The 15,339-nt window shown below is 57.3% G+C and overlaps 1 protein-coding gene across 1 annotated transcript in view; it reads left to right on the forward strand.

The window, feature by feature from the left end:
* Nucleotides 1–3,439: 3,439 nt before the first annotated feature.
* SMOC2 (SPARC related modular calcium binding 2) overlaps nt 3,440–15,339 on the forward strand; it is a 101,999-nt gene continuing 90,099 nt past the window's right edge. The window contains exon 1 of the mRNA XM_029943275.1: nt 3,440–3,690. Coding sequence (XP_029799135.1) covers nt 3,475–3,690 — 216 coding nt within the window. The 5' untranslated portion in view covers nt 3,440–3,474. The remainder of the gene's footprint in view (nt 3,691–15,339) is intronic.

Consider the following 15,339-nt stretch of genomic DNA (forward strand, 5'->3'; position numbering starts at 1 on the left):
TCCCGTGCTCGCAGGAGACCTGGAGCCACGGGGTCCCCAGCCGTGACAGTGAGGTCCTATGGGCTTGCGGCCTGGATGTCTGTGCCAGGCAGCTCCGGGGCCCTCACCGACAGGCCCCTTCCCTGTGATGTGCTCCTGGAGGACCACTGCCAGGCAACGTGGCCTTTCGTGGGCAGCCACGCCCCAGTCGTGGGCGGGGTCTTCCGTGGGCAGCCACGCCCCAGCTGTGGGCGGGGTCTTCTGTGGGCAGCCACGCCCCCATCTGTGGGCGGGGTTGTCCGTGCCCCCCCTCCCCACTGGTAAATGAATCTTTAACCTCAGCTAAGGGTTTTTGGGGCGTTGTCTCTGGATCTTGAAGCAACATCAGAGGGAAGTGATTTCAGTGGCGCCTTTGGAAACCCTCATCCTTCTGGAAACTCCTAAGCAAGCAGTGCGTCCCCAGCAAGGAAAGTGGGCAGAGCCCACCGTGGGTGGGCCTCGCTAGGGGTGACCGAGTGTGTTTTGTAAACAGATGCGGGTTCGCTGGTTTACACAAACACTAAGGTTTGGCTGGTTGAGGGCAGGAGAGCATTAGAATTCACAGGGTCAGAGTTTGGATTCAGAAGCGATTTTCTAAATCTTTCTGTTTGTAAACGGTGTCCTAAAATCTCTAAATGTTAGCCACTCAGAGCAAATTCAGGCCCTGCACCAAAACCCACATCACAGGCCTTTGTGGTAAAAATCAGCGGGGCCTCAAGCTCCCTCCCAAAGTAGCTGGTCTGTGACGTGACATTTAGGGAGACAGAGAGCATCTCCTGTGTCCGCGCTGCAGATTCTTGATCTGCAGTCTCGTTGGAAATGCTGCTTCCTCCCTCCGAGAAAGCTGAATGGGAATTACCAGGTCATTGAAGGAAATCCTGCCTGTGTCTTTTTCCGGGTCCCTGAGCTGGAGGGTTACGTGCGCCGGTAACTGCTCTGAGCTCCATGTGCTCGTGAAGAACAGACATGTTTTGTGGACGTTCGTTTCCTCTAAACTGGCCCGAGCAAGCACGTGTTAGAGATCACGCAGAGGTGCCCCCAGTGTGGGCGCGGGCTGGCGGCCACCAGCCACAGGGCCCCCAGCGTCTGGGGACAGAGGCGGGCCTGCGCCCACGCCGGCGCCCCCGAATCAGGGTCCGGATGCAGGGGCCAGACCTTGAGAAGAGTTTCTCAAGTGGGGTCTCCGGGACCCCGCAGGCTTCCCTTCGGATGGCGTCTTCCTTTTGAGAAGAAGCCCCTCCCCCCGCAAGGAGCCCCTTTGTTGCCCGGGTAGTTTGTTGTTTCACAGCATCCAGTGTCTGAGCGTGGCCACACCTGTGACAGTATTTTGTTCTCTGTTGAACAAGTAAAATCAAAGTTTTGAGAAATGTTTCTATTCCAGGATCCCACAGAGTGTGTCTCTGACATTTTATTTTTCAATGAAGTCATATTAAATGCATCTGAGGCCACGAATCCCCAGACGCTGAAGATTAGCAAGAAATCTGGACTCTGTCCATGCCGTTTGGGGCTCTTCCAGGATGATTGTTGCCAAAACATAAAAAAAGGCAAGAAATAGGAGATGTGAAGTTCTAAGGGCTCCTTACACGCACGCCCTGTCGTCTCTCTTTAACTGTGTGGAAATGCTGCACTTCCGTGCAAGTGGTGTTCGGAGGGCCCCCTCCAGGGCGGAGGAGGTGCTCGCGGGCTCCGGGCGGGGCTGCCGGAGACCCCCCAGCGCTGATTTCAGCAGAACTTCCCACCCTGTTATGACGCTGACTGCTGGTGCCCGTGACTGGACGATCAGCCTTCCACCAAATGAGGCTTCAGATTCCAGCCTTCGAGCCGTCGGAGGGGAGGCAGGCCCTTTCCCTCCAGGGCATGAACGCGGCCACACTGCAGAAGGAGGGTGGTTTCTTAGGAACAAAATCCCATTTTGTGTTTCGTTTTTTAACCAGCGCTGGAGGGCACGTGGGGGCAGTCCCCCGGGGAAACCCCGGACGGGATGTGTGTGCCGTCCCGTCCCCCAGCCCCACGCACGGCTGCGGCCCCCACGCCGGCCCCTCTCCTTCGCAGGTCTCTGAGGGAGAGCTGGTGATTCCAGGCACGTCCACCCCAGCGGCTGTGGCCCCAGACTGGGGGCCTCTGTCCTCTGGCGGAAGCGTGTTTGGCGCGTAGGGTCTCCAGTCCGGTCGTCACGCCCCGGGGTGACTGACACCCAGATCCTGCCCCCAGGCCTGATGGGGACAGTGGAGAGAGACCGAGGGCACCGCGGCCCTCTTGGGAGGGATGAGCGTGGGCGGTGTCGCGGGTTTGGGGCGCCCCTTGGTCAAGGCTTCAGTGACGGCAGGAGGAGCGTGCTGCGGGGGAGGCGGCTCGGTGCCGGCGGGGGCCCCTCTCCTGGGTCCGCTAACCATGCTTGTGCCCATGGCGAGTCTGATGCCCGCACTGCCAACCTTTCTCCCCCCTCTCTGAGCATGCATGAGCGTGAGCATGTGCATGTGAGTGTCTGAGGGTGTGAGCATGTGAGTGTGAGAGTGTGTGTCGGGGTGTGTATACCTGGGTGTGAGCGTGTGTCTGGGTGCAAGTGCGTGAGTGTGTATGTCCGGGTGTGAGGGTGTGATTGTGAGCACGTGTCTGGGTGTGTGTGTCTGGGTGTGAGGGTGGGCACATGTCTGGGTTGTGAGTGTGTGATTGTGAGCATGTATCTGGGTGTGAGTATGTAACTGGGTATGTGTCCGGGTGTGAGTGTGTGGTCGTGAGCATGTGTCTGGGTGTGAGGGTGTAATTGTGGGTGTGGGTGTGAGTGGTTGTGAGTGGTCGTGAGCATGTGTCTGGGTGAGTCTAACTGTGGGTGTGTGTCTGGGTGTAAATGTGTGTGTCTGGGTGTGCGTGTGAGTGTGAGCATGTGTCTCAGTGAGTCGCTCTGTGCCCTACAACACACACAAGCACACTCGCTGTCGGGCTGGGTCACCAGCGTGCTCGTTCCCTCGTGTGCTGCTTGTTCCTTCCTCCCAGAGCCAGCCCCTCCCTCCCGGCGCCGCCGGCTGGTGGTGGAAGGGCGGCCCCAGAGCTCCTGCGCGAGTTTTGCAGTGGACAGCCAGCTCCTGAGCATGCGCTCTGTGCATCTGTGTGAGTGGAGGGCGGTGCCCGGCCCCACGGCACCCTAGCCGGCAGCCAGGCTGAGGCTTTGGGGTGGCTTTAATGAGGTTTCCCCCGGGCCCCGCGGCCACTGCCCTCTCCTGGTATTTGTCCCCATGCTGACTGGTTCTTTCCAGCCTCGGGTCCAGCCCCTCTCCAGCGCTGAGCCCTCTCCATCCTTCTGTCTGTGCTTGGTCCGGGCCCTTGGCCCCTGCACACCCTGTCTCTTTGTGATGCCACAATGTCCAAGTCTTTAAACACCGTCTGCAGTCTGGTGATTTCCAAATTTATCCATCCAGCCGAACTCGACACACCCGCAGCCTCCTCCTAGTTAGCTCCATGGTCAAGACCACTGTTCACGGCGGCACGGGCTGCACGGAGCCATGCCCTGGGCGTCATCCGCACACACAGCGACACACAGTAGCCACTCCAGCGTCACGGCTTAGAGGTGGCGGTTGTTGCGCCACCCTTCGGTTTAGAAGACCTGGAACACGCGAGCGGGTTTTCAGCGAGCGTCTCCGCTTCTGCGCACTGAGCACTTCCGCTCATCAGCAGGTGGATGCGCCCGAGCAGTTCGGGGGTGTGGTCTCACGGCTGGGGTGGGCTCCTGCGCGTTCCACTCACAAGTGGTGCTGCGCTGTGACCGCATAGAACGCCAACGTCTAGTCCTGGGACTAAAGATTCAGACACACTTTTAATTAAAAAAAAAGAAAGAAGGACATAAACTAGATTTGGCGGTAATTTCAGATTGGACGACGCTGTGTTGGGGGGACACTCATGATACAGAGTTAGGTAAGATCGTGTCTCGTTTTCGAGGCCCAGGGAGACTGGAGACGTTGGGGCCAAAAAGGCTGAGGTTCCCGTGCTGGGTCTGCCCCGGGGGCCTTCAGACGAGGTGGCCCCTCGCCTTCTTGGTCTCCTTGCGGGAAGACCCCGTGCGCCTCTGGGTTCCGGAGACGACGACACTGTGCAGACATCCCGCGTGGGCGCCGTTCTCCCTCTTCCCGTGGAGGCAGATCGAGCTCACGGTTCACGTGTGTGGTTCGGAGGCATCTGTGGAGCAGCGGTGCGTGTGCGCGCAGATCCCCGAGAGTAACACGGCTCGTCCCCCCACGCCCCGCCCCGCTCCTGATTCACGGGGAGGGCGCGTCAGCTCTTCGGACGGAACTCGGTTCCATAAAAGCCCGTGGGAGCCTGGGGAGCAGAGGAGGAGTTGAGGTCCCGCTGGGAAGGCAGGCGCGTCCTGGGGGTGGTGGGCGGGCGGCTGAGGTCGGCGTGGGGATGGGGGACCAGCACCCCGGCTGGCCGGGGGTCCCGGCAGGAGGGACGCTGGGCCAGTAGGAGAAGGTGCAGCCCAGGGCAGAGGCGAGGGCGGGCCTTGGAGGGGGTGGGCCGTCCTCTCCCACGCTCAGCTGTGTTTGTTGAGCTGTTTGGTCTCTGCTGCGCCCGACTGTGGAGGCCGCTGCAAACACACGGAGGAGTCGGCTGTGTCAGACGTGGGGGCCGCCCGGGCCCGGCGGTGACAGTGGGGACACACTGTCCGCGACCGGCATGTTTTACACATGTGATTAATCACGCATTAGCTGAGATTGTGACTCGAGACGTATTCGAGGGGCACAGAACACGAGCGGCCATGGGTCATGGGGTGTGTGCGGTATTTATTCCCCGCTGTTGTTTTAGTCACACTTTTATCTTACTTTACTATCGACACATGTCCGTGGGGTGATGGGCACATCCATATGCATTTTCCAGAGGTTCGAGGTGTTTTACAAGTTAAAAATGAAATGCAGAAAGAATGATTTTGTAAAGGAAAGGGAGCCCAGATCCACAGTGGGTGTTTGGAAACAGAACAATGCTTGGAGCTCCTGACTTACCGTCCCCCGGAGACTAAATGTGGACGCAACTTGGCAGGCCTGACATGTTGCAGTCTTGTCTCGTGCGTGTGCATGTGTGTGTGCACGTGTGTGTATAGTGCATATAAAATTAGGATCCATTCTACACTTCCATTTTAAATATTTTTGTTTGAAAATATTTTCTACGCCTTTATATGATTAAAATGGATTATCATATTTTTGATGTGTGCATTTAATAGCGATTTATTTATCTATGCCTCTATTGATGGATATTTAATTCTTTCAGGTTTATTTTGCTGTTAGAAATAATTTGCCATGAGCAAACCTTGCCTACATGTGTGCTTTTCTGGTTTTTTCCTTCATATACCTTGTGGTGTAGAATTGCTGTGACTGACATTTTGAAGGCTTCTGATGCACGTCCTAGAATTAGTCACCGTTTCTGTGTCTGTGGAGCGCTTGGCGCTATCGGATCTTCTTGGAAAAGGTCACTGCTTAAAGCTCAGAATCAGCACATCTGCTTCCCTGGGTCTAAGAATCTATGCCTCTTACAGACCTTAGTGTGCAGGGCCGCCAGGACTTTGCACCTTAGCCAATGCCGAACTGAACCCGGGGTGTTTCTGGGTCTTGGGGAAGGTCAGAGCGCTTTAGAAGTGCGGCCCCCACAGCTCGGTCTCACGGGCCCCGCACTTTCCCATGCTGGGGTCCTGACGGACCGGAGGGGCTTCGACCCCGGCAGAATGGTCTCTCCGGTGGACACTCCAGGCCGCTTGAGGACGAGACTGGCCCAGGTCGCTGTCCAGATCCGTATGTGTGGACCAGATCCGAGAGGCCGCTGACCACACGCCTGCTCAGTCCCGGCCTCAGGCCTCGGGCTCCCGGTCACCCCTCTTCCCCCGCCCACCCCATCGGCACCCGTGCAAGCCTGGGCTTTGGGCTTGTCACGGGCACTTCGTCACGGGCTGTGCACTGAGACGAACTTCCAGTCGCTTGTTTCTCATTTGCACGTGTTTTCTCTGCCGAGAGCGTTGACAAGGACAGTTGGAGGTTTTGGACGTATAACCGAGTGCTTTCTCTTTCTCCTGCAGACGTCCCCGGGCTGGTCAGGAAGGAGGTGAGGGGGCAAGAGCCCGCCTGAAGCGCGGAGGTCAGGGCCCTTTGCCGAGTGCCTGGCTGTCTGCGGTGGGGAGGTGGCCTGGCGGGAGGCAGTGACTGTGTGCCCGCAAGCAGGGGGGAATGTTCTAGACGTGATGTCCTAAAGTGCTGTCCCCACGGGGCCCCTTGGGGGCTCAGTCAGTTGGGTGTCTGACTCTTGATTTCAGCTCAGGTCAGGATCCCGGGGACTGAGCCTCACGTCCGGCTCTGTGCTCAGCATGGAGCCTGCTGGGGATTCTCTCCGGATTCTCTCTGTCCCTCTGCCCCTCTGCCCCTCTGCCCTGCTCGAGTGCACTTTCTCTCAAAAGAAGAAGAAAGGAAGTGCGGTCCCTGCATACGCTTGCTGTTCTGAGGTGAGATGAAACACACTGAGTAGTGACCCGGCGGCCCCGCGCTCCCCCAGCAGCCTGTGCGCTACGGGGCTGTCACGTGTCACGTATCACATGTCTCTTGGCCCAGATTCTCCGTGAGACACACATCTCCCCTCCACCCTGCCACACTCATTCCACCCCTGCCCCCAGAGGAATAACTCAGCATGTGGGACATTCATCATTTTTCAGGCTGTGGCTCTAAGGCCGCCACGCTGGCCCCGGCCTCCAGGGCCTGGGAGGCACAGTGGGACCGTGTCACCTGGGGGCCTCACACCTGTGCATGCCCGTGGTCAGCTGTGAGGAGTGATGCACCGAGTCTTAAGCCGCTGACCCTGGACTTGGAGACCTTCCATCCAGCTGGGAGCAAAGTCGTAAGGACGTGGAATGACCAGAGAACAGTCTGGAGTATCTTTCTGTCCTGGGTGGTGTGGACGGTGACCGTTGAAGGAATTCGGACAAAGGCGGGGTGATTGTGGTTGGGCTGGTGTGCCGTGGCATGGGGGTGGGCAGAGGGTTAGCGGAGTCGTCCACGCAGTGTGGAAGGTCCGCGTGGATGGAGTGGCTTTCTGACGCAGGTCGGAGAGTGGCCTGGAAGTAGGTGTTTCTAGAACACGGTGGAGATGACGCACTGGGATCGAGTGTCGGTGTGTGCGGTGTGGCTGCAGGCTGACAAAGAGTGGGGTCCAGCTGCGGCGAGAGCCCCGCTGTCCTTGGAGCAGCGCGTGCCGTCTGCGGGACAGCGAGCGGGTTGCAGGGGGAGCTCGCCGTCTGTCTGAGCTACGAGGAAGAGCTGGGCGTCCGGGGCTGCACGGCGTCTGGTTTCGAACCGCTCGGTGGTCTGGAGCACGAGCCTGCCATCGACCGGCGGTTAGAGATTCAGTGCTTGGTTTCTATCTGTGAGAACTGCAGGGCCATCGGGTGTAGTGGATCATTTATACTACGATGTGTTTATACACTACATTCATAAGGCACCTCTGCTCCAGGGAGTACAGAGAATTGAGAAATGGAGAAAGCTAGTAGGTTCCGTATGTTAGTAATAAAATTCAGGAGTTTTCCGACAGGCTCCTCTGACCCTTTGTCAGATTCAGAAGCAGTTCACGTGAGACGGATTCTGTGATGTTCCGCATAGCACTGAGCCATGGAACGTCTAGGAAACGAGGACAAAACCTAGGACGTTGCTCCCCTCCTCAGCGGATGGTGCTGGGCCATTAGATCTCCGTCCTCCCCGAGTCCCGCAGTCACTCCCCATGTCTCGCGGCGCCCCGGGGCCAGCCTGGCGCTCACCAGAGGGACACAAATAAAGGAATCGTTTGCATGTCCCAAGTGGCTGAAAAAACCTGATGGCAGATCAGGAAAACAAAATCCTAGCTGTCGACTCGGAAAGCCGCATTTCACCTTTGGCCTGCGACATTTGTGTCCCCTCCTGTGGTCTGCGCTTTGCTTGTGAGGACAGGCAGCCGAGGGGCTGGCAGACGGCTGAGGCCGGAGGTCTGGGCCGGAGAGGCCTTGGTCTGAAAGTCTCGGACTCCTGTCCTAGAGTCCCAAGCGCGTCCAAACCCTCGGTGAGTCCAGAGGGAGTCGGCGACAGTGCTCAGGGCTGGTCTGTGAAAACCCAGCTCCCTGTTTGGTTTGCTCCGATTCTGTTGAGTCGACAGAGGTTGACCAGAAGAATCGCCCAGGTTCCAGCTCCCTGCCATCCAAACCCACCGTATGACTTTAGGGGGGTTGGGAGGGGACCTCGGCTGGCGCCCAGTGCACTTCCTAGCGCCTCAAGGTCCCCCCCCTCCCACGACCCAGACTTCTGACAGCGGTGTCCAGGCCAGGACAGTGTGCGTGACACCAGGGGGCGCTTGTGTTTCTGTTGTGTCTCAGTTAACTGGCGTGTTCTTCTGTGCGCCACGCAGGAGCCAACAGAGGCGGCCGTGGGGGACGGAGGTCGGGAGGGGCAGGGACTCTATCTCCTGAGACACGCAGGGCCACCGCCTGTGGGGACCCCGAGTCTGCACCTGCTGGTGGGGGCAGGGTTTACCCGAGGCGACTGTCACACTGTCCCCGTGCCACGCCGAGCCTTGCTGGGGTCTGACAGGAGTATACGGGGGAAGTGCGCCCAGGACATTCTCCTGAGCCGCTCTCACGTCGTCGGGAGGGTGGCTCCAAGGGAGACATCACAAGTTGGAATAGAGACAAGTGGATGGAGTGTTTCGATGCTCAGAAGCGTCTCTGTGAGGGACACGGGCCGAAACACTCATCCTTCTTGGCGGAGACGTCTTAAAAACCCATTCCCATTTCTCTGGCGACAGCCAGTATTTTGTGAACAGTCTACAACTCTGGTCCAAGTGACAGCTTTCCGGAACCAAAGGAAAACTTCAGAAATGCATTCCAAGTATAACGATATCTTCAGGACGGACACCGCTGTGGTAGGGTTTGGCCCTATAATACTGTCACAACTTAAAATTATACAGAGATACTGATATCAAAGTTTTAGGTATATTACACCTTGATTATTTAATTTTTTAAAGTGTTTTACTTATTTTTGAGAGAGAGAAAGAGACAGTGTGAGCAGGGGAGGGTCAGAGAGAGGGAGACACAGAACCAGAAGCAGCTCCAGGCTCTGAGCTGTCAGCATGGAGTTTGACGCAGGGCTTGAACGCACAAACCGTGAGATCATGACCTGAGCTAAAGTCGGACGCTTAACCCACTGAGCCACCCAGGCGCCCAACACCTTGGTTACTTAAAATCAGCGCTAGACAAGCAAGTTGATGACGTGGGTATAAAAGTGAACACATCCTGGTGTTCCTGCCCCGGGCAGCTAAGAAAACCTGTCTCACCAGACACGAGCTCTAGTTTCTAAGTGCCTTGTGGGTGCTGCCGTCCAGGATTGTGTGACAAGAACTCCTAATGGAATCAGCCTTCGGAAAACACAGCTGGGCCCCAGCAGCGGTCACGTCTGCGGGTTTGCCCCTCAGCAGCCGTGGATCACAGCGGCAGCCGGTCACAAGCCTGGATCCGTTCTGATCCTCTCCGAGCAATCCTAAGTTAAAGTGGTGTCTCTGTTTCCAGTGTAAACCTCACTGTTTTCTTGGTTTGACACGACCCCAGGCATTGGGTCTAACTCTCAGCGGCGGGTCTGCTCAGTAGTCCTCACAGATGCTGTTCCGCAGCAGCGTTTCCTGGGAGACCTTCCCAGGGGAGGTCGTTTTGGTGCTGATGGCAGAGGGCCGCGGCGGAGCCACGGGGGGTGGAGCCACGGGGGGTGGAGCCACGGGGCGCCTGGAGCAGTCCTGTCTTACCCCCTCATCAGGAGACTTTTGGGGCCATGAGTCTTCCCTTCCTCCCTCTCCTAGTTTTCCGAACTTAACACCTACCGTTTCTCTGAACTTTCAGTGAAACTGAACCCGTCAAAATCTTTTTGAATAAACAAACCCACACTAGAAATATTTCCTGGACACGTCATCACGGCCAAAAAGATGGGAAAAACTTGATAAGTTGTTGGAATGTAGCAGTGCCTCTGACTTGGGGTGGAGGTGATGGTCTGAGGCGGGGAGCCCAGGAGCGGACGTAATCTGAGGGTGTCAGTCTTTTTGCACCTCCCGGGAGCATCCCGATTCCCCATCCTCGGGACTCTGCACATCAGGGAGCACCCCGACCCCCGCCCTCAGGATTCTGCACATCAGGGAGCCCCCCACCCCCATCCTCGGGACTCCGCACATCCAGGGAGCACCCACCCCCTCCCTTGGGATTCTCCACATCAGGGAGCACCCCTACCCCCACACTCAGGACTCTGCACATCAGGGAGCACCCTTACCCCCGTCCTCAGGACTCTGCACATCAGGGAGCACCTCAGGCCTGCTCTCGGGACTCTGCACATCAGGGAGCACTCCTGGTTGGAAGATGTGGGCTCTGGGAGACCTGTGGTGGTGAGTTTGATTCTTTTCAGGACCTTGCCTGTCTGGTGCTGCTTGACATTAACCCTGGGCACGCTGGCTGATTCCAGTCAGCACTGTGGGGCAGGCCTCGGAGTTCTGACGTTTTCCTCCCCAGAGGAACCCTAACTTTTCTCTGTGTCTCTTTGGGACCTTTAATTTCTCTGTAAAATGTAAGTGATGTTCGTGATGCTTTGAGTGCCTAATGGGGAAGATGCCTGGTCGACAGCAACCCCAGAAGACCACAGTGCCTCAGGGACTTCTGGGTGTGTGTCCCCTCGTGTCCCCGTGCTCACTCAGACCCTGCAGGCCCCCGCTGCCCCCCGCTTGCATGCTGCACCTGCACCTTCACCTTGGCCCTGAAGTGCCCGTGCGTCCTTCAGAAATGGCTTTACTCCCCAGCAAGAACTTTCCACTCCCTTCCCTTGTGGTTAAGGCGTTTCTCTCCACTCCGTAATTAAAGGTGTGAATTTCAGCATAATTTTATCAAAAGAAGATTCTTTCTTTGGCATTCTGGATTTGTGGCTTTACTGACATAGCCATGAGCTGATTTTTATTTGTCTTTTTGCAACTGTTCAGAACATTGGGCTTTAGGGGGCCAGGCAAGGGGGGAATTACGCCTTAGTCCTTGCTTCTGGACGGCACTGTCGAAAAGCACTGTCCTCAGAGATAGGAACTGTGTCAATTGCCATCGGCCCCACACACAGGTGCCCTCGGGAACTCACAGCTGCTGTGCAAAGGAGCCCCTGAATTTCAAATCCACCCTAACTTTGATTAATTTCAACACATGTGCTGCCCACGGCTGAGGGTTTCAGGGGTGGGTGGTGCGGCCCTAGAGGAGCCCGGGCTGCGTGTCCCCGAGGTTCTGGATGAGCTGCGGGTTCCTGCTTCCCAGCCATCAAGTTCTGCTGAAACGCGGTGGGCGTGTCGGAGGCCCGCGGGCTGGAGCAGGGAGGTGACCCCCGCGTCAGCGCCTCCAGGAGGGGTGCGGGCACCCAGGCAGAGGTGTCAGGTGACGGACTGCAGAAGCAGCCAGCAGGGCGAGCGTGGGGTGTCCAGACCATCCCCATCTATCTCAGAGAGTGCACTTAGCATGTCAGTGGTGACGATAATTTTCTGGACGCTGTGACTGCACTAGAGGTCTCAGATGCCACATGGCCAACAACTGAAGAGAATTCCCTCGGCGGGATTCCATGCCTTGGTTATCTCCTAACATAAACCAAGACTGCTAAAAAATGTGAGGAATCTGCTCTAATGTGTCAACCAAGGTGAGAGGGGAAAAGCCATCTTCCACTTCTGACGATGCCCGACATGAGCCGGCACCCGGTGCCCGTCAAGCCGGAAGATGAAAACCACGAGGGAGCCAGGAAGGCAGACAGGAGGGCCACTTTGTCAGCGCCCCTCCGGCCCCTCCTCCACCCGTCCTTCCGAGTTTTCTCTCAGACATCCCGCGCCTGTGCCTGCACCTGCCGGGAGAGCCCTGGGGACCGTCAGGACCGTGTTAGCCCGCAAACATCCCGACCTGCCGAGTCCCTGTCGGCCCACGGCTTGTCCCGGGAAGGCCGAGGTCGCGAACACAGGGAGAACGGAGGATTGGAGGCAGCAGGGCACGTAGAGGGTATTTCGGTCACGGTGTGGGTCTCGCTGTACGTCAGGAACCGGACCCGGCTTGGTCTTCATCCGGAGATGGGCGGTCGCTGCCCCTCAGACGAGGCGATGATCCCCGGCCCTCCAAGAACATGAATGCGGAGGCTGTGCGCGGGCTTCCGGGCCCTCCTGTTCCGCACGCCTGTCCACGCGGGCTTCCGGGGGCCACGAGGGCGGTTGTGCCCTGTCCCCGGCCCCCCTGTGGCCATGTCTGCAGCGGAGCGAGGCCACTGCAGAGCACGTGGTCTCCGTGGAGGCCTGGCTGGGGACCCCGTGATCTGGCATCTCCGCCTTTGGACGCCTTTCCCCTGCTTTGCAGGTTACTCCTTGTTTTCCACCACATATTTCAGTGTAATCTGCTCTCAACGCTTTGAAATGAGCCTCACACAGGAACGGGCCGCAGGCCTGTGGAAATGAGGTTTTATCAGTGAAGTGCGTCTGATCGTCCAAGGACGCTGCGGCCGTCTGTCGCCCGTCCGGTGGAGACCCCTGGGGTTCTGGAACTTCTAGAGCCCGTCCTGGGACACTGAGGGTGGTGGTGGTCAGGGCTGGGCGCCAGCGGCCCTGGCACGTGCCCACCAGCTTCCGCGCCACCTGTGCCGGAGCACCGCCGCCAGCGCTGCCGAGGAGCAGGCTTGCCCCCTCCCCCCACCGCCCCTGCACGGTCACAGCCAGTTCCTGGGTCTGCCCGGCCGGCAAAGCCGGGTCTCGGGCCAGCCAGCTGCCCGCCGAACGTGGTGCCCCCCGACTGCAGGGTCCTGGCCTGCGGCCACCGAGTTCAGGACACGTGTGACGCGGGCGCCGCCCCTCTTTCCCAGGTTAATGTTTGTTTGAGATCCAGAAACACATATTATTGATTGATTGATTGATTGATTGATTGATGTTTTGTTTTATTTAAATCAATGTTAGCTGACATATCTGTGGTGCTGGTTGCAGGGGTGAAGTTCAGTGGCTCATCACTCACCACACCCCTGCTCACCCCGACAGGTGCCTCCTCAGTGCCCATCCCCCACCCACCTCCATGCCAGGAACCCTCTCTGGTCTCTGTATTCAAGCATCTCTTACGGTTTGCCTCCTTTTATTTTATTTTATGTTATGGTATGTTATTTTATTTTATTTTCCCCTCCCTTCACCTATGCTCATCTGTTTGTTTTCTAAATTCCACACATGAGTGAAATCATATATTTGTCTTTCTCTGACAGATGAATTTCACTTAGCATAATAGGCTCCAGGTCCATCCACGCCGTTGCAAATGGCAAGATTTCCTTCTTTTTCATCGCGAGTAAGACCCCGTTGTGTGTATGAACCCATCCTCTTTATCCGCTTGTCAGTCGATGGACACTTGGGCTCTTTCCATACTTTGACTATTGTTGGTTGTGCTGCCCTTTCATTTTTAGATACTTCTTGTTTAAAGGATTTTAGTCTCTCACGGGGGATTGCCCTCTTGGTGCCTCCACGGGATCGCTCTCCTGGTAGAAGGGTTGGTTTTGGCGCCTCCACGGGGCAGACCTCATGTCTGGGCTTCTTTGAGCCTCGGTCCGGAGCTGCAGGAAATGCCCACGAAGTTAGGAGTGTGCCGCCGAGGCAGGTGGAGAGACCGTGAAGCTGTCAGGCGGGAGCCGGGCTTGTGTGTTCGGGCGCGGGCACGGCGCACGCGGGCACGGCTCACAACGCCCAGGGCATCTTCCCTTCTGAACTTCCGCGAGTGTCCGTCCGCGGCCTTGGTCCCCATCAGTTCTGCGCCCTTACGTCAGTTTGCTCAAACGCCTTCTCTTTCCTCTGCAGTGTGCCCTAGACATTCCACGGAGAGTTTCACCGAGTTCTATCGCTACAAGCCTTTATTGAGCACCAAGTGTAGACCAGACACAGCGCCGGGTCGCCAAGGCCACGCAGACGACCGTGCATCTTCTTAGCCCTGTCGGGGTTGTGGCCCCAGGGGCTGGGCGGCTGGCCGGGTGTCCACTGTCAGCGCCCCCTTTGTCCCGGCCTTGCACTGTGTCAAAAGGCGGTAGCCCAGGAAAAACGTGTCAATTGCTGTGATTTCATTTGGCACGGCCCTTGATTCTACTTGGGATTCTGGACAAGAAACTGGCACTTGTAGCCTAAATTAATGAAAGGAAGGTCCAGCGGACCTTCTGCGAGCACTTTTAAGTGGTTGAAAGTGTGGTGACTGCGGTTAGCAGGGCGGGTGTGACGTCTGAGACTGGGGGTTCGGCCCTAACGAGTCTCCTACGGGGTGTTTGTCGAATCCAAATCTGCGTGTGCAGGCAGGTCAAATCTGATTCCTGGGGATAATGACGAATGTTGGCTAAGGTGATTTTCTTTGTGGTTGCCACAGTCTTGCATTAAGGTAACACCATCTGCATAATTTTATTAAGAAGAATTTTACAATAACCAAGTTCTCACTGAATCTCAAACAAACATAAACCTGGAGCACTTAATAACCCAAGAGACTTCTTGAGTTACCTCCAAGAAGTGCTAAAATGAAGGAAAAATACATGGATATAGAAATTAATACTGATGTGGAAGCAGACAAGGAAAACAAAAAAGAAGGAGGTGTTTGGGGACCGAAGAGGGGACAGGGGAGGGGCCAGGAGAAGGGCCAGGGGAAGGGACAGAGGCGGGGACAGAGGAGGGGACAGGGGAGGGGACCAGGGAGGGGATTTGCAGAGCAGTCGGTTCAGCAGGACATGTGGCCACTGAGTTGGGGCCTGGGCCCTCAGCCTCCTCACGCAGCAGGTGGGCTCCACGGAGGGGCCGAGGGGGTCCAGGAAACAACGCATCTGGGGACCAGAGGCCATCGGGGAGTCTCTACAATCACTTAGAGAAAGTCCTATGCCAGGGACCCTGCGTGGCTCAGTCAGTTGAGTGTCTGACTCTTGAATTTATCTCAGGTCGTGATTCCAGGGGCACAAGATCAAGCCTCGTGTCGGGTTCTGCACTGAGTGTGTGGAGCCTGCTTGGGGTTCTCTCTCTCCCCCTCTCCCCTACCACCCCCAGAAGAGTCTCTGTCCGCTCGGACAGTGAAGGCACAATCCAAGGGGGATCACGGTCTCCGGGCCTCCTGCTTTCATCACAGGTGTCCCCACAGTCCTCCCCCCCAGAGGACGCCTCCAGAGCCTGCGTGCTGTGTCCCCACAAGGTGGTGGCGTCCCCGTGAGGCGGGGCCTGCCTTTCCCTGCTGCTTCAAGCCCCCAGGGGTCTGTGGTGGTCCCACACCAGGCGAGAGCTCTCCGGGGTTTGCTGCTCAGAGACATG

This window comes from Suricata suricatta, chromosome 7, assembly GCF_006229205.1.
Source record: "Suricata suricatta isolate VVHF042 chromosome 7, meerkat_22Aug2017_6uvM2_HiC, whole genome shotgun sequence".
In the NCBI taxonomy this organism is placed as follows: Eukaryota; Metazoa; Chordata; class Mammalia; order Carnivora; family Herpestidae; genus Suricata; species Suricata suricatta.